The 19,309-nt window shown below is 41.4% G+C and overlaps 1 protein-coding gene across 5 annotated transcripts in view; it reads left to right on the top strand.

The window, feature by feature from the left end:
* Positions 1-17,383, top strand: part of NPNT (nephronectin) — an 82,770-nt gene extending 65,387 nt beyond the window's left edge. For 4 of the 5 annotated variants that reach the window (XM_058721750.1, XM_058721747.1, XM_058721748.1 and 1 more), the window contains 4 exons: positions 3,854-3,940; positions 4,419-4,517; positions 12,919-13,175; positions 14,545-15,385. In XM_058721750.1, coding sequence (XP_058577733.1) covers positions 3,854-3,940; positions 4,419-4,517; positions 12,919-13,175; positions 14,545-14,655 — 554 coding nt within the window. In that variant the 3' untranslated portion in view covers positions 14,656-15,385. Of the gene's footprint in view, positions 1-3,853; positions 3,941-4,418; positions 4,518-12,918; positions 13,176-14,544; positions 15,386-16,010 lie in introns of those variants that run through there. The other variant, XM_058721749.1, reaches the window with a different exon arrangement.
* Positions 17,384-19,309: the final 1,926 nt, after the last annotated feature.

Genomic DNA, 19,309 nt, shown 5'->3' with positions numbered 1-19,309 from the left:
TTGGCAGAGTTACAGAGAAGAGCACACACAATTGTGAGAACTAATAGCCGCGGAGCGTTTAGGTCTCTGAATTCCTTGGACTGTTTCCCAGTGAACTGCACTGAAGGTGTGCTTGGTCACCTGCTGAAGTTACTGTTTTTGGCACTTGGTTTCCAAGAACTATTAATGAGACATCTGGCATTAATGGAACATTAATGAACCATCCAAACGCGTGATCTCCTCCCTTCCTTTCTCCTCAACCTCATCCCAAGTCACATTCCCCCACTTCTCAGCATCCTCCAGACGCCATGAACTCCTTTCTCTGGATATTCTGAGCGCCTTCTTTGTAACTGCTGTCTGAAACACTCCCTCTTCCCGCACATCACCACTTTGCTTTTTGCTTGGAAGTTTCCGTATTCTTTCCTTCTTGGTGTAAATGGTGCTTCCTTAGAGAGGATCCCCTTGATGTCTCTTTATGACCAGTTTATTGAGAGTGGAAGTAACCCTCATTATTTAATGCATGCATTAAATCATTTAAGAACACTTCTAATAATATATTTTTAAGAAAGATATTTGCAAGCTGTGTTCACACGGTGTTATATCAGGGATGGAAGTTACCCACTAAATAAGCATGAAGTGTTTAAGTACATTTGTAATACAGAGGTTTCTTTTTTTTTTTTTTTTTAAGGTTTATTTTTGAGAGAGAGCGAGCAAGTAGGGAGGAGCAGAGAGAGAGAGAGAGAGAGAATCCATCCCAAGCAGGCTTCATGCTGTCAGCACAGGACCCGATACAGGGCTAGAACCCATGTACTGTGAGATCGTGATCTGAGCCGAAATCAAGTGTCAAGAGTCAGATGTTTAAACAGGCGCCCTATCAATACAGAGGTTTCTAAGAACACACCTTGCAAGTGCCATGGAGAACAGTTTTATCTAGGGCAAACTTCATTGAATGCAGTGACACCCATCCTATAAAGAATGACATTATGGAGGGAATTGAGTACCTGATCCAAAGACTATCATCAATAAAACAATCAACAGAGTAAAACACACACACACACACACACACACACTCAAAAAAAAAAAAAAAAAAAAAGAATGAATTGATGAATTCACTTAGAAACATCTATATTATAAGAAAGCTAATCGCAAGCTTCCTATGACAGGTGTTATATCAGTGACTAGAAGTTATCCCCATGTTGTAATATATGTATTACAGTTTTAAGATCACATGTAATAAAGAAGCTTCTAAGAACAACAAAAAATAGGCCCCTTTCACCAGGAAACCTTTGTACCAGCCTCCCCCTCTACACCAAGATTCTATTTACCATTTGAGTGTCCTTCATCTAGGAAAAAAAGGGGGCTGACAAACAGCCACAAAGCAGTCCCATAATACGGTATTAGAAGATTTGAGCTATTCCAGTCCAGAGATGAGTTGTGTAAGTTACAACAAGAGACAAAAAATGATTGTTCTATAGAATTTTTTACACTTTATATAATGAGAAATGAAGCATAATTGCTTACAACTTTATAATATTTCTAGTAAATAAGAGGCAATCTCCCTCTTAGAGGCCCAAAGGAAGAAAGGAAAGCTATAAAATGGATATTGTTGCTGTTAGTCCTTTGGCTATGCAAGAGGGTGACTCGTAGGGGAGAGAGAGACAGAGAGGGGAGAAGGAGCAGGAGCGTCGGTTGAGTGTCTGACTTCAGCTCAGGTCATGATCTCACGGTCTGTGAGTTCAAGCCCCGCGTTGGGCTCTGTGCTGACGGCTCAGAGCCTGGAGCCTGCTTTGGATTCTGTGTCTCCCCCTCTCTCTGCCCTTCTCCGGCTCACACAGTGTCTCACTCTCTCAAAAATAAATAAATGTTTAAAAAAAAACTTAAGAGGATAGCCAGTTACCTCAGCCCAGGGCACCTGCAATCAGGTTATATCCCTAGAGCTGCTCTATGGACTGGCTTCTCTCCCATCCCTTTCAGGCTGGGTATATGTGAGTGTGTGTGTGTGTGGAGAGGAGATGGGTCTCCGCTGTTTGGACTTTTGAAACAAAAAGGGAAAAACTTGAAAAGCAGTAAGCAAAATAAAAACCATCAGTGTGAGGGGCGCCTGGGTGGCGCAGTCGGTTAAGCGTCCGACTTCAGCCAGGTCACGATCTCGCGGTCTGTGAGTTTGAGCCCCGCGTCAGGCTCTGGGCTGATGGCTCGGAGCCTGGAGCCTGTTTCCAATTCTGTGTGTCTCCCTCTCTCTCTGCCCCTTCCCCGTTCATGCTCTGTCTCTCTCTGTCCCAAAAATAAATAAAAAACGTTGAAAAAAAAAAATTTTTTTTAAAATAAAAAAAATAAAAAAAATAAAAAAACCATCAGTGTGAATATTATGGGATTGTTACTTAATTTAAAAACAAAATTCTTGCTAAAAATAATAGGAACATTGTTGAAAAAGAACCCTTCTGACTAATGTCTGTTCCTTGGTGTTCTACATCTTTTACTCCCTGCCTTATAAAAATATAGTTAATGAATTTAAGTTCTGGCGTAAAGGGAGTATGCCCTGGTCTTTGGCCAGGAATTCCCCTCCACCAACATTCCCACATACCCCCTCCATCCCCACCCCAGTTACTCTTCATGACATCTTCTGGTGGTTTTCCTTTGCAGCCCTCATCAGAATTTAGAATTGCAGTGTGGATTTAGCTACATGTTTAATGTTGGCCTGTCTAGCTAGAATGCAGTGTCCCTGAGGGCCAGGTCCTTGTCGGTCTTGTTCACCCTATTGCCTGTCCCCTTGGCTACCATGGTTCTTGGCATATGGGGGACAAATGTATATTGAATAATAACTAATGCTTTAAATGACTCCGTTTTTTAAAAACGGATTCTTCAGCTCTGGCCCAGTTGGTTCACTTGAGGAAAAGGGTTGACAAAATGTGAGTTTCTGATAAGATTTTCACATTCATTCAGTAAACACTTATTGAGGGCCTGTGTCCAGGTCACGCCCTGGAAATGCCATATGAATAGGACATGATTGATGCCATCCTGGACCTCAGAACCTAGAGGGACAGACGCGCATGTATGTGAAGAACTACAGTTCTCTATGGAAGGTTTTAATAGAGATGCGAACACGAGTCTTTGCAGGGTACAAAAGGAAAGAATTTGATTCACCTGGGGCATGAACATTTTTACCCAGACAGGGATGTTTGCATTGGGTCTTTGCAGGAAGAGGGGGAAGTTTGGCAGGTTAACTAGTAGGAACAAGAGGATCCCAAGCTGGGGATGGAGTCAGAGATATGAAAATGAATGGTGTGTTTGGACAGTGATGTGTGTTTTAGGGGGTGAGTTGTGAATCCTTCCCCAGGGAGTTTGGATCTGATCTTTAAGGAGCCAGGGAACCTAGAGATAGATGGTAAGAATTGTGGATGGAGTTCAGCAGCGGGCAGCATTCATTGGAGACGAGTTGATGCTGTGGCTAGAAAATCAAACCATTCACTGCAGTTGCAGGCAGTTTCCACTAAAAAACAGCCTTAATTAAGAGTTCATAATGTATCTTTTCATAGAAACAAATTCTAGAATTTGACAGAGGTGAATATTTTGCCAGAAACGGGTAGCTCTTTTAAAATGTATTCTTCAGGCAAAGACTTTTTAATTTTTTTATGTTGACTTTTAGAAACACTTGAAAAACATTTCCAAAAATTGTACTCAGATAAGTGTTATAGTAGAAGTGCCTGTAGAACAAACCGCGTGAATCTTAACGTGACATGTAATATTTTTAATTAAATATTTTGGATTCTTCGGATGAATGAAATGCCTAGGTCTTCTCCCCCGACGCTGTGATTAAAGGCATGCCCCTTTATCAATACCTCCTCAAACCAAACCAAATTTCTCTCTCTTGCAGTTCCACGGCAGCCTTCAAATGACTTGTTTGAAATATTTGAAATTGAAAGAGGAGTCAGTGCAGACGATGAAGCGAAGGATGATCCAGGTAGATAAAGTACATTTTAGTAGTGTTACAATGACATTTTAGTGTCTCCTTCCATTTCATGAAAATGGCTTTTAAATTGTAGATTATTTAGTTATGTCTGGGGAAAAAACATACTTTATTTTTTACAACTCGGTTTCCTTTGCGGTTCCACAATTGTTAAGTGAAAATCATGATATATCATCATTATCTTCTTTAAAAAAAAATATTAAAGCCGCACTTCAACTGTGAGGAGGAAATCATGTTTTGTAACTGATGATGTAACAAGGTCGTAATTTGGCAACATTGGCGTGTTCTATTCTTACAGCTGATCACACAGGCACAATTGTTCTAAGTCAGGATTCAGATTCGTGTGATCTTTGATATCTGGTGGGGTAGTTCTATGTGGCTGGAAGAGAACATGTGTACAGAGAACAAGTTTGTTTTTATTGTTAGTCATTAGGTTTGCGGTCTATTCATCTTTCTGGTCATTTTCTCATAGGTGTTCTGATACACAGTTGTAATTTCGACCATGGGCTTTGTGGATGGATCAGAGAAAAAGACAGTGACTTGCACTGGGAACCAGTTAGAGATCCAGCAGGTAAAACCAGTTAACATAGAGCAGTTTGATCCTCTCTGAGGGCCCTAGTTCTGACAATCAAGAACACTGTAACATGCCTCTGTGTTTACCCTCTTTATTCAGTAAAGAAAGATCTCGTTTAGCATTTCATATTCCATTTTTTAAGTGAACTAAACTTGTTAGCAATAAACTAGAATAATATTATGGGAAGACAAGTAGTTCACTAAAAGGCCAGCTAATTTCCCTCACAGAGGTTGGTAAGTAAAACATTTAGACTCATCCTAACATATAATTTTCAAGTTATTTATAGTGCCCCATTCCCGAGCATGAAAGAAGTAATATCATGGTACATCAGCCATGGTGGTAGTCCCTAGTTATTTTCTCAATTAGGTCTTTTTAAAGATTTGACACATTGCAGAAAGAGACGCTGGAAATTTCTGTGAAGTTGTGAATATTTCTCTGGAAAAAATTTCAGACTACTTTAGATGCTGGTGAAATTAATTACAAATTACTACCATTTATTCCACAAGAGAATGTTATTAGAAAGGTTGAGTTAGACATAGATGCTTGGAAAATTAAGACTTTTAAATTGCATGCTTCCTGGGGTGCCTGAGTAGCTCTACAGTAGCAATATAACAGATTTTTTTAAATGAAAATTTGAAGTAAGGTTTTAAAATATGAATATTCAATAAGCTTAAATGGGTTTTTAGATTTCTCTTAGCTATAAAATAAATTTTAGTGACCCCACCCGCCTGCCTCCCGCAAACACTCTTCTCATTTAAGGTGCTCATTTAACTCTGAGCAAGACGTTATCTGTTTATTTTTGAGAGAGTTGGAATAAGAGCAGGGGAGGGGGCAGAGAGAGAATCCCAAGCAGGCTCCTTGCTGTTAGCGCATGGGGCCAGATCCCACGAACTGTTAGATCATGACCTGAGCCGAAACCAAGAGTCAGATGCTCAACCGACTGAGCCACCCAGGCACCCCAGGGCATGACGTTATTATTAATGTCACAAATATCTGTGAATAAGAGAGAAACCATGTATTTAATATCTACTGTAGTCCTGACTCATTCATCATCTCATTGGTTCTATTTAATCTACTCTTATCCTGTGAAGCAGGTAATATTGTCCTGTTTCACAAAGGAGATCCTGAGGCCCAGAGGTGGTATACATTTCCTCAGGCCACAAAGCTAAACAAGGGACTTCCCCTCCAGGTGTCCCTGTACTTCCTGTGGCCTCAGCCTTCTCCGGCAGGTGCACTGTCTATGATCAGCAGATGTCAGGACTGTAGGTTTGACTGACCACTGACCTGAAGTAATTTGCTACAGGATGAGGGAGCTTTAGCAGTCATGTGTGACAGGCTGGTACACACCGTTCATGGCCGTAACGAGTAACTCTTTCAAGTGAGGTACATTGTGAGAGTAATTCATGCTAAACTCAGAAGAATTCATTATACTTCCATGTAGGCATCCTATGTAGAAAATCTATGTAAAATACTTGATTTTCAGAATTAAAATACCAAATTGGTTCTAAAGCATAGTATTTAAGCACTTTTTATTATTCATTACATATGTTGATGTTTAAATTTGTTGTGCCCCAAATTCCACTTGCCCTCTGAGAGAGAGGATTGGAAATTAGCATGGTAGACAAAAACGTTTGGAATGGCCATTTGGCTATGACAGAACAGAACAAAGTGAAAGGAAGTGATGGCTGTTTGGGTGACTGGGTAGCTCTTGATGATTGATTCTGGCCCCTGGAGGATGAGCTTCTGGGGTTGCTCCAGGTTTTACCAATTTGGATGAATTGGATCTTGAACTTGCATATTGAAGGCATACCAGCCAAACAGAGTAGAATGACTCAGAGCCCAAGGAGAAGGTGGCAGTGTGTGCTGAAAAAAATTAGCTCTAAGACATTAGATCAATAGGCGATATTTAAGAGGGTGAAATGTATGGAGAGTGAGTGCAAGGTATGGCTCATGGTCTAGAAACCAACTACACACGTGTGGGAAGGGGAGGAAGTGCCTCAGTGTAAACAGATTCTAGGGGTCAGACTGAAAACTTCAGGAAATGTTGAAAATTAGGAACTTTTTATTGTTCCAAGGAAGGAGACAGGGAGCTAGCTCTCAAGGCACCGTCTCCCCGTGGGGTTAGTACAGGAAGCTTTCATTCAGTGTATTAGGGGGAAGGGGCAGGAGGCTTGCATAGGCATTTTTTGGTTCAACTGTGCACGCCTAGCATGTAGGCATGTGGGTGCATACATCGTATATTCAAAAGATGGCATAAAACTGCCCCTAGGAAGAAATCTTAGTATTATAACGAGCTGCAGGTAACTTCAGGACAATCAGGGGGAGCTTCTCAGGCCCTCATCTCCAGTCCAGCTCAGACTGGCTCACGTAAGGGGCCAGCAGGTAAAACATGTTCCTTCTCTGCTTTTGTCCCTTCCCTCCTCCCTTCTGTTGATAGCTAGGATGCACAGGGAAGTTACTCAAATAAGAGAGGTGAAAGCCTTTTTGAGTGGAATCTGTGTCATCACTGTCATTTCCATAGGATATTTTTTCCAGAGTGGAAAATCCACTTTGGTGGGTTTGTTCTCATCTGAAAAGAATAGAGATAATTGTAGGTCACTCATAAGAAAATGACCTAGATGGAAAGGTAGCTTGAAGCCTATGGGAAACAAGTGAAGAACCAAAATGTTTAGCTTGAGGAAGAAGTGATGGAGCAAGACTGCTTTTCAAATACTGACCAACAACAAGGGGATGAGAAGTCAGATCAGTAGGTAAAAGCTACAGGAAGATCAGTTTTGGTTCACTCTCGGAACTTTGCAATCAATAGAGCTGTCTAAAAAGAACAGAATGACATGGAAATAGGGAGGTCTCCCCTGGTGGGGGTGTTTGGGTGACATACAGCAAGAGGTTGTTTTGAGCAGTGGATAAGGGTTGAATTAGAAAACCTCATACACAGCCTCCAAGAGCCTCTGACTCAGATTCAAATGCCCCCAGGTCATCCCAAAGAAATTACTGAGCAGCAGGGCCCTGGCTTGGAAAGTGGATGGAAGACCAAAGGGTGGCAGAGTGAAAGAAGGGATAGCAGTGCGTGGCATATGTCATGGTGGAATTGCAGACAAACTTTTTAGAATATGTTGGGAAAATCTAACCAAATACTGATGGAAATACTATTAAAGCTTAGTATGAAAAATGCCTATTTTTCTTCTAGGAAGTTCAGGGGTGTGAGTGTGTGTGTATCACAAGCTAAGACCAGAGCAGAATATAACCAATTTAATAAATGATTCCTTTGTATTGCCTAATTACCAAGCTTATTGTTTACTTGCTTCTATCTAGATTATTGCCATTTGTAAAGGAATATATATTTGGATTTCCACAGTTACGACTGATTTTAATGTGCATTTCTTATGCAAGATCCAGATCTGCAGATATTCTCATATGCTAATATCTCTAAGAAAACCCTCAACTAAAACACACAACTTTGAGAAACAGCTGCAAAGTAATTTCATTTGCTGGCTGTTCTTCCTGGTGCTCATTAGGTTTTGTTTAGCACATTCAGTCTTCAACCTAATTGTGAGATAGTGGAATTAATACATGCCTCTAAGGGACAGAGAAGATTGTGCTGCTGACTGATGCGATGTGCTGCAGGCATGTGGCTGTGGCCCTGAAGACACACCCTTCTGTAAATGTCAAGGCTTGACCCCGGGATGGGGGTGGGGGCTTTTCCTGAAACCCCAATCTCTGGGGATCAGGGTTAAAGGAAGCTGACTCAATGCTCTACTACTGATCACTACTCACTTAAATATATAGCAAGTAAGCCAGCATGTACATGCAAGCATGTCTGTTGCAGCATTAAATATTATTTTGAAATACACAAACATGGAAAAACAAATCAACAGTGAAAATACAAGCTCCCTCTCCCAGCCCTGGCTCCCAGTTACCCTCTCCAGATGCAACTAGTTTCTTGCTTATCTTTCCAGAGGGATCTTTTTCTACACAACAGCATCTTGCTTTTGTCATTTGAAGATACTGTCCTTTCGTTTTTTTAATGTCTTATTTTTGAGACAGCCAGTGAGTACACATGAGCCGGGAGGGGCAAAGAGAGGGGGAGACAGAGGATCCAAAGTAGGGCTCAGTTCTGGCAGCAGAGAGCCCGAGGTAGGACTTGAACTCATACTGTGAGCTTAAGACCTGAGCCAAAGTCCAATGCTTAACTGACTGAGCCACTCAGGTACCCCAGAAGATACGGTCTTTGAAGAGTTTAGAGGCACATGGACTTTGAAGCCCAAAGGCTTGGGCTGAAACCCAGTGCCACTACTCACCAGCTTTGACTTGGAGCAAGTTATTTAAGTGGAGATGGTAATATCTATTAAACATATGTAAAATATTTAAAGCAGTGCCTGGCCCACAGTTACCAATAAAACAGTATTAGCTATTGTTGTTGAAGATTGTCCTGTGAACAGAACACCCTTATTCTTATTTATGGCTGTTAACTCCATTCCCTCTTCCATGTACCACACTGCATTTAACCAGCCATCCACTGAGGCACATTTCAGCAGAACAGTGCTCCAGTGAAGATTGTCCGTGTATCATTTCATATACACTTGAATATATCTGTAGGATAAATTCCTAAATTGGAAAGGCTAGGTCACAGGGAATTAGCATTTTGAATTTTGATAAGTTCTCAAAATTGCCCTTCATAAGAGTTGTAGCAATTTATGCTTCTGCCAATAATATTTAAGAACCATTCCCAATAGATCTTACCCAACTATTTTTTTTTAAGTTTGAGAGAGAGCACGTGCACACAGGGGAGGGGCAGAGAGAGGGGGTTAGAGAGAATTCTAAGGCCCCCACACTGCCAGTGTGAATCCCGACGGGGCTCTCGATCCCACAAACCATGAGATCACAACCTGAGCCAAAAATCAAGAGTGGGACACTTACTGACTGAGCCACCCAGCTGCCCCTAAATTATTTTTATCCTTGCCAAATTTAAATGTGACAAGGCCTCCCCTTTTAATTTGACTTTCTCTTATAGGAAAAGATGGTCAACTTTTCACAGGATTTAAGTAATTTTTTTTCTATGATGCCCTTTATTTTGTGCATGTTTGATTTGTAAAGCTCTTTAGATAAAAAGGGAACCTGGTTCTTTTTATGTTTTTCAGATTTTTTTTTTTTTTTTGCTCATCTTACTGTTTTGTGCTATTTTTATCTTAAAAGTAAAAATTTGGAGGGCGTTTGCTATGATGAGCACGGGTGTAAGTGATGAATCACTAAAGTCTACTCCTGAAACTAATACTGTATGTTAACTAGAATTTAAATAAACACTTGAAATTACAAAAAAAAAAAAAAAAACTTTTAAATAAAAATTTGAAACTTAAATGTTCTTCACGAAGAAACTGGCTAAATTATTAATGGCATGCTTGGAGCTATGAAAAATGTCTATTTGTTGACATAGAAAAATGGCTAATATATTTCATGAAAAAAAGGAAGTTACCACACTGGGAAAATGTTTATACTCCTGTGCATTAGCATTCATATATCTCCATAGGACAATGTTCAGAAGTTAAAATGTTAGTAATTATCTCTGGCTTTGGGGATCATGGCTTATTTAAATTTTCTCTATGCTTTTGTACTTCTGTTTTTCCTACAGTGGGCATTACTGTAGGAATGTTTAAAAAACAAAAAATTGGAGTGCCTGGGTGGCTCAGTCAGTTAAGTGTCTGACTTTGGCTCAGGTCACAATCTCACCGTTCGTGAGTTCGAGCCCTGCATGGGGCTCTGTGCTGACAGCTCAGAGCCTGGAGCCTGCTTCAGATTCTGCGTCTCCCCCTCTCTCTACCCTTCCCCTGCTCACGCTCTGTGTCTCTCTCAATAATAAGCGTTAAAAATTTTTTTTAAAAACAAAAAATTAAGCCCTTTGTATTTGAGAGGTAAATCCCAGCAAACTGTAATGATCTTAGTTGTCTAGCTGGGCTGGTTTCTCAGCAAGGCCATGATGTATAAGTAAAACTGCCAAACTCCCCCTCATTTTCTTTTGGCCACACAATTAATAGGTAAGGTAATGGACATTATGTTGTTGTCTTTGTAAATTGAAGTTGTAAAGGCACAAACCAGTGTAGAGTTACAAATAAGTACATTCAAATTTTATCACCTAACTTTCTGGCAAGTTCTGCAGCATTTATTGTTTCTCAAAAAAAAAAAAAAAAGAAACACTTTCGATACTATAATGCTTTAAACTGAAACCATGAAAGTGTCTAATATAGTTTTATATTTAAACCAGTATTTTGGAATCAGAAGTAAAATTTTTATCTAATAGGTAACTTGTTTGAAGCACGAGATCCATTTTTCCCTTAGCTACCAACGCACCCTGGTAACATTTCCTTTTAAAAAGGGAAAGAATCCTTTAACCTAAAACAAAAACCTGGTTCCCCCAGAGCAACTCTATAGAGGAAGAGCAGTGGTGGCCTCGCTCACCGCTCACCGTGATTTACGCTGTAGCTTTAAATACCTGTGCAAAAGGACTAGTTGACTCTCGTCAGGATGTCGTGGTTTGCCTGCAGTGTCTGGCATAGAGATATTAGCGAACATTCCACAGGGTCTTAAGGTAATCCTTGTTTTCTTAAAACTTGCAGGTTAACTGTAATAACCTTATATCTTAGTCTTAACCCAAATACCTGTGATGATTCAAAGCTGACTTACGGGGAGACATGTAAGCCCCAGCTAAATGTTTTGGCCCCAAATATTGTTTGGATTAATTTGGCAAGGCACAGGGGCAGGAGGAAAAGAAATATGTGTGTGTTCGCTGAGTCAAGTACATGCCTCAAGGACCTATTTCCCCTCAGGTTTTTGCTGTGTTCTTGGAATATCGTTTATTCAACACATGACCTCAAAGCCCTACCATGTGGCAGGAATGTAAAACGGGGCGGTTTGGAGGAAAGGTTGGTCCTGACATCAAGGAGTTCATGGTCTGCTGGGGGACAGAAACCCGTAAACCAGGGATTTCAGTCTGAGAGCAGCAGGCGCTGCATAGGAGGCCAGGCAGTTCTGAGCGCAAATTGTTTCCCTGCCCCTCACTGGCTAGACGACCCCTTGGGTGCCCTCACCTCTCCAAGCCTTAGTTTCTGCAGGTGCACAACAAGCCAAATTCATGTTCACTTCAGAGACCAGTTAGCAGGGCTGAAGGTGTTCCCTTTAAAGAGCCTGGCACAGGGAAGTATATGCTAGTCGCCTATTTGGTCCTATGCTCAGAGGGAACTTAGCAGAGCAGTCACTTGAAGAATAGGACATCCCCCAAATAATCTTGTCTTACACAGATTAAGCATAAGAAAGGATGGTTTATCTTTTAACTGAGAAATAAGTAGTGTCTCTACCAAAACAGGTACATGTGGTCAGCATTCCAACCACATATTTCTTACGGACAAATCAGTGCTGAAACACAGGGTTGTTTTTCAGTTGGCTGTAATAAAACAGCTGGTGGGGGGATGTCACTTGTATATGGACTGTTTCCAAATACTACTTGCAACTTTCCCTCTCTTGGGAAGCAATATCCCCCCACTTCACTGCTCCTTAACCTACCCGCCCCCCACTATTGTGGTTACTCTAACAATAGGGGGAAGCAAACTCTGTAGCCCTAGGGATCTGAGGACATCATCAGACTGATTTGTCCAAATTGAAAGTGTTTATTAATTTGTGTACATGTAAATGTAATAAACATTCTATATATTAATTATGTATAATGTTACAGATTTGCTTTGATATAAACATGTCTTAAGCTACTTACCTACAAAAATAATTGATGCTCCAGGAAGATGTAGAGGTTTCCAGAACACCTCTGCATCTTCCTGGGATTTGATGTACTCCCATGTAAGAAAAACAGCAAAACTGACCTTTGCAAAGGACCCTTCTTGCTTTAGAGATTAAAAAAAAAAAAGTGGAGAGAAGAGAGAATAAACAGATCCAGTGCCCCTTTAGATCACTGTCTGCTCTGCTGCCTGGAGGTTAATTATCCACATAGAAAATTCTCCCTGACAATTTAGAGTCAGCCAGCCAGCCAGCTTGACAACATAATCAAACGCTGGTGAGGATCAGGAGATGGGGAGCTTGTGTCTTCCCGTGTATGTCTGCTCATACTCAGCAGGAAATATTCATGGTGTTAGGATTACTAATTATCTATCGTGTCCTTGCCATAATTTGTACTCTCCAGGAGCCAAGTATTTTCTGTAAATACAAACCATAGAATTTAAAGTAGGCATAGAAATAAGATCCCCCTCCCCACCCCCGCAAATGTGGAATTCTGTACAAGGGACTATCCCAGTTTGCAGTTTCTGCAAAGTAAATCTTACTTAAGTTTCGCCATCCATGCTGTCTGTGCTAGAAAGGGATGTCGGCACGTACACACACAGCCCTGCTTTTCCCATTCCAGGTGGACAATATCTGACAGTCTCGGGAGCCAAAGGCCCAGGGGGAAAAGCCGCTCGCTTGGTGCTACCTCTCGGCCACCTCATGCATTCAGGGGACCTGTGCCTGTCGTTCAGGCACAAGGTGACTGGGCTGCACTCCGGCACGCTCCAGGTGTTTGTGAGAAAACACGGTGCCCACGGAGCAGCCCTGTGGGGAAGAAATGGTGGCCGTGGCTGGAGGCACACACAGATCACCTTGCGAGGGGCTGACGTCAAGAGCGTAAGTAGAACCGCGAAGGAGGCAGAGCCTGGGAAGTTTTCCTTTCAGAGGAGAACTGTAGGATCTGAATCTGAGGAAACCTTGTTCTCTTCATTAATTCAGGCACAAAGCTTTGTTTTTCTGGGTATGAGAGCTCCGTTCATTCATTGCCTCTTCCTTTAATCCCTTTTGCTGCTGCTTATGTTCTTCATTGCAACCTCTGATCACTGCCACTCTCCCCCCAGCCTTGGTGAAAATCCCCTATTTTTAGTGAAGAAAATTCAGGAATCGAAAAGGAAAAAAAAAAAAAAGTTAACAGCAACTTGAAAGGGCAGAGGGGGTGAGCTTAACTGTTGCTGCTTTTCCTTTTTCTTCAACTCCTTTATTTTCCAGAGTTACCCTAAAGTGTTTCTTTTTTCTTTTTTGAAGTATTTCTTTAAAGTCTTTTTTTTTTTCCCCCCCCTTTGCCTCAGATCATAGTTAAACAGCCTTGGGTGGGAACCCAGAACAATATGCTTGGGAAGTCCTATTCAGGAGAGGATGTGGGAAAAGCTTTGATTGAGTATGTAAGTTTTATCTTAAGTAATCAAGTCATAGGTGGCAATAAGATGCACTATAGCATCCCGCCGAAATAATGTTTTTGGAGGAGCATCTTTATGCTCCTATTCATAAACCTTGCTATTAGGAGATTATGCATAGGTGACCACAGATATAGTTTTGAGAAACTATGTTAAAAGGGATAGACTCCATTTATATAAGCTTTTATCAGTCTTAGATTTATTGTACTCTTTGAAAAAAAGTGTAACACTGTCTGGAAAAAAAAAAGGCATTTCAAATCCTAGCACAGGAAGGTTTCTGTTTTTAAAAAAGCAAGGATGATCTACAGAAGATAAAATACAAGAAAGTTTTTGTTCTTTACGTAGGTAAAACAACACTGTGATTTCAGTGTGGTGTTTGGTCTGAGTCCATTTTAGGCCAACAAAGTCAGCCTAACCCAAGGAGGAAACAGCAAACATCCACGATAGGCGGCATGATTATGATCTTCCAGAGTTTTGGCTCTTATTTCTACATCTTTATATCTGTCTCATTTACTTCTGTCCTTGGTAATCTTTCACAAAGTGTCCGCTTCATAAACATTCCTAAACTGAAGTAGTCTGTCATTCAGAATGGCTTTTTAGAGAGTAACATGTGTCTGATTAAGAGTTTACTCATGACTTCAGTTTCTACCAAAAGGCAAGCCTCAGGTGACCCTGGCTATGTTCTAGTCTTTCCTTCTGTCGAGTAAGTTTACTGTTTGGTTTTGGGGGAACGTTTGCCTTTATTTTGTGAAACGAATGGGCATTGGGAAGGGGCACAGGAGGCTTGACTGGTGTGTGCATTCTCTCCCTAGGTCATCTTCAGAGGTGAAAAAAGGCGTGGCCACACTGGGGAGATTGGATTGGATGATGTGAGCCTGAGAAAAGGCCACTGCTCTGAAGAACGCGAGCAACTCCCGAACTAGCAATGAACTCCCCCTGTGGCTCTTTTCTTTTTCCAATCTTCACCTCCTGTCCTCTCCTCCCTCTTATCAGGCCTAGGAGAAGAATGGGTCAGTGGGTCAAGAGAAAGTCTGGTGGGTGACCCACGCCTTGCTGGCCTGCTTTTGTGCAATTCCAGTGAATAGTGACACCCTCCTTGGAATATAGGGGGCACCTGTAGACACATCCAAGCCAGCTTTCGGTGTTGCTTTCCATCCTGTGTCTTTTTTGGGAAGGGCCCTGGCATGTGACCTGTGCCATCGTTCCTTCTGGTTACAGGTGTTCCCACTAGCAAACCATGGGAGAAGTTTTCAAAGGAAATCTGTGCAAATGGCCATTCTGTTATCTGTTCAGTGTTGTACCATGAGTAGTATTGACTTCCCCTAAGAGATGTTGTACAATGTGCTTGTGAAATTGGTTTCTCCCCTTGGCTTGTTAGCTCTGGCCTGACCTGAACTCTGACTTTTACTGCCATTCACTTTATAAAAGAAGGGTGTGTAACTTATCAAGATGCATTTATTCTCGTTATCTGTATTTTTCTTTTAAAGACATGATGTAGAATGGACACGTAATCCCTCGTTACTAGTATTGTGTTTCGTGTAAATGTGCTATTGATATTAAGTAGTTACGTGTTCCTAATATATACAGACTCTAGTTGCAAGGGAAAAGGCAGCTTGCGAGCTCTTGAATTAAAAAATACCCGGTGAAATGTCATCCAGTTCCATGACCTTATTTTGGCAGCAAGAGAAAATTGGAAGAGATGTCAGGTGTGGTAGTGGAGGGATGAATTTTTTCATGGCCTTGAGTTTGATCACGATACAGGATAGCGAACCATTCATGTGGACAAGAAGCTGAAGTTTACATATAAAACTCTCACTGTTCCAGGGTATACTTTAAAACCAACAGTTTTTACCGTAATAACATGGCTCTGTTTGGTAATAAGTAAAACATGTTGCAAAAGTTCTGGTTGTTTCAGAGAAAAGATCCTGTTTATGGAAGGGTGAGGGGAAGTGTGGGGGAAGCTCCGTTGGGCCAGGTTTTCATACTGTTTTAGATCTGCATACATGTAGGCAGGTCTAGCTCCTAATGTATGCGACGTCTTGTCAGAATGGGTCAGGGAGCAGGTCCTGTGCCTGGACGCATTGATGTGTTGGAATGGGACTCACGCACACATTAGAGCAATAAAATCTGGGAACCCCCCCCCCCAAACCACATTTCCTCCCTGCCGATGTTACCTATATATGAAAAAAATACCTAACTTTTAAAAGGCAACTTAGTCCTGAGGCTTTTACTTCATTCCTGATTAAGTAATCAAAATATTCTCTGCTGTTTTTGCCAGGAATCACAAAGATGATTAAAGGGTTGGAAAAAAAGATCTATGATGAAAAATTAAAGGAACTGGGATTATCCAGCGTGGAGAAGAGAAGACTGAGGGGCAAACCATTGCTGGTTTTCAAGTGTATGAATGGTTGGTACAGAGAGGATGGTGACCAGCTGTTCTCCATATGCGCTAAGAATAGAACAAGAGGAAACAGGCCTAGACTGAAGTGTGAGAGGGCATTTCCTGGCAGGGACAATTGTTAAATTAGAATCCTTTGTTAAAAAAAAAAAAGTTAATCTCTCTCCCTCTCCTCTTTCTCTCCCTCTCCCTCTCTTCTTTCTCCCTCACCCTCTTCGAAGGTTTAAAAATAGATAAAAATGTGTTTATTTAAGATGGTTAAAGATGTTCTTACATCAAGATAGAGTGACAGATTACAGAATCTTCCAAAAGCTGTTTTGATCCTATTACTAGGTAATGAAAATCTTCGGAACTTAGTCATTCGGATGAGGCCAAGGTCTAATTTAGGCATTTACCTCTTAGCCTCCGAATGGAGGAGAATCACAAGGGGGAAAAGACCCATCAAATGGGGAGCTCACTGAAAGATCTCTCCCTTTATGGCAAACCTAACAGGATTAAAACAGTAAAATATCTGTCCATCATACTCCTTTAAGAATATTGTTTTTTGGTTTTGGTTTTGTTTTTTTTTCCCTATCTCAATGATGTCCTAATGTGGTAGGGTTCATTTCTTTTTTTGGTAAAAGTATAACCCTTTCACCTGTTCAGTGGATGATAGTTCAGGTTTTTAAAGAGACCATAGCAAGGAACAGAGACTAGAGAGTTGTTTTTTGTTTTGTTTTGTTTTTTAATCTGGTGCATTCTCTCTGCAATGTGTGTGACAAATTGGCCACTGATAGAGAGTGCTATGCTATACTCAACACCAGTTTCAGGATCCTTGCTTCACCCAGCCGCTATAATTCAGTTTCATTTGTCAATGGGAATCTCCCAAGTTCCACAAATTTACCTATTTTTCCAAAAACAAAAAGTACCAACAGAGTATCTTTAGTCATTTCACTTGGTGAAGGCAGGATGGGAACAGGGATGTAAATCTGTGAGCCTTTGAATAGGGGCCAGATGGTATGGCTTTAGATCCATTTTTAATGATTCATTTCCTTTGTGGTCATTTAACTGCACAAGTGAAGAGGAAAGGGGGAAATAATTGAAAATGTCACTTTTAGGTGCCAATAATGGATTGCACTAAACTGACAGAAGTTATCCAAAGTACTGTATAACATCTTGTTTATTATTTAATGTTTTCTAAAGTGAAAAATGTTAGTGGTTTTCCAAACAGCCAAATAAAAATAATTCTTTGTAAATAAAAGCACTGTTAATGACACCTATTGTCTGTTATTGTTTGAGTTTTGTTTTGTTTTTAGTCGGGAGAATACTGGAGGAGTATGAGGTTTCACGAAGGCCGTCTATCATAGAACCCCTCTTACTGCTTGGAAGTGACCCACATCAGGATGCTTTCTAGGCTATGAAATAGGAGACCCTCTTCATCAGCACGCACAGGGCACGTCATACCTTAGCAAATCGCTTTAGTTACATTCCCTTGTACCTCACTTCAACATTAGCCTCAAGTCCTTTTATAGGAAGGCAGGATAAACTAGAATATATCAATATATAGGAATTAGAAGTGAAAAGCCTTTTTTTTTTTTTTTTTTTTTTTTTTTTTTTACTAGTGTTGGTTTTGTTAGTTTATGGTAGTTTACTCGTATTCCAATAACCTTTCCTGATGGAGAAAACAACTATAAGGAAACAAAACTAAGGACATCATTCAGGATTAAAAGTTTTCCTGACAAGGTAATGAACCCCCATCCTGGCACTGCAAACTGTAATGAGGGATAGTCCTGGGGGCCCCCTCAACAAATTCCCCTGTTGCAGGACAAAGAGGAAAATCTGGCGTTTAAAAGAGCCACTAGCAGGGGTGCCCGGGTAGCTCAGTCAGTTAAAGCGTCTGGCTCTTGATTTCAGCTCAGGTCTTGATCTCCTAGTCTGTGGGATCGAGCCCCAGGTCAGGCTCTGCACAGACAACACGGAGCCTGCTTGGGATTCTCGATCTCCCTCTCTCTGCCCCTCCCCTGTTCGTGCTCGCTTGCTGTCTCTCTCAAAATAAACTTAAAAACAAAACAAAGAGCAATTAGTATACAAAAGATCCAGCCCTAGACAAGGATGTGGAGAAGAGGGAACCCTCTGAAACTATTGGTGGGAATGCAAAATGGTGCAGCCGCTCTGGAAAACAGTATGGAGCTTCCTCAGAAAGTTAAAAATAGAACTACCCTATGATCCAGCAATTGCACTACTAGGTTATTTACCCAAAGAATACGAAAGTACTAACTTGAAGGGATACATGCACCCTAATATTTATAGCAGCATTATCAACAATAGCCAAATTATGGAAAGAGCCCAATGTTTATAGACAAATGAGTGGATGAGGATGTGGTATGTATATACAATGGAATATTATTCAGCCATAAAAGAATGAACTCTTGGTACTTGCAACGACATGGATGGAGCTAGACTGATGCTAAGTGAAATAAATCAGAGAAAGACAAATACCATATGATTTTAGTCATAGGTGGAATTTAAGAAAAACCATGGGGGGGGGGAAAGAGGAGGTGGGGGGGGGATGGATGAAATAGGTGATGGGGATTAAGGAGGGCACTTGTGATGAGCACTGGGTGATGTATGGAAACATTGAATCACTAAATTGTACACCCAAAACTATTACACTGTATATTAACTAACTAGAACTCAAAAACAAAAGAAAAATAACAGAAGATCCAGCCTTAGAAAGCTGCCAAATGGTGGGAGAACTACTGAAAGTCTTGGGGTAGGTCAGGGCATGGCTAACATTCCTCATTCACATTGATAGCATGGATGAATGCAGTCCAGGTGCCCAAGCCAGCTTACCACCTCAGGGGCCCTGGGTCCCTAGCCCACACCAGCCCCAGCAGTCCCACTGAGGCAGCCCTAGCACAGCACACACCGGGACACCCCTGGTCAGCATTCACTACAGCCCCAGCTGTTTCACCAAAGTAACAGGTAAAACGTGCCCCAGAATACTCCAGACCCATACAGCATTGGCCCCAGACCACTTGCTAGGATGGCCCTATGCATTGAGCACCCCAGGACCCTCTACCCCATACCTTACCTCAGCTCCAGCTGCTCAGGCAGGGAGCTCTCTCTGCAAAAAGCCTCAGGACACACTGGCTTGTACCCACTTCAGGTTCAGCCGTCCTGCCAGGGTACCCTCTGTG

Source organism: Neofelis nebulosa, chromosome 3 (genome assembly GCF_028018385.1).
Source record: "Neofelis nebulosa isolate mNeoNeb1 chromosome 3, mNeoNeb1.pri, whole genome shotgun sequence".
NCBI lineage: Eukaryota > Metazoa > Chordata > Mammalia > Carnivora > Felidae > Neofelis > Neofelis nebulosa.
The sequence above is the reverse complement of the archived record's forward strand: the minus strand, read 5'-3'. Positions and strand labels throughout refer to the sequence as shown.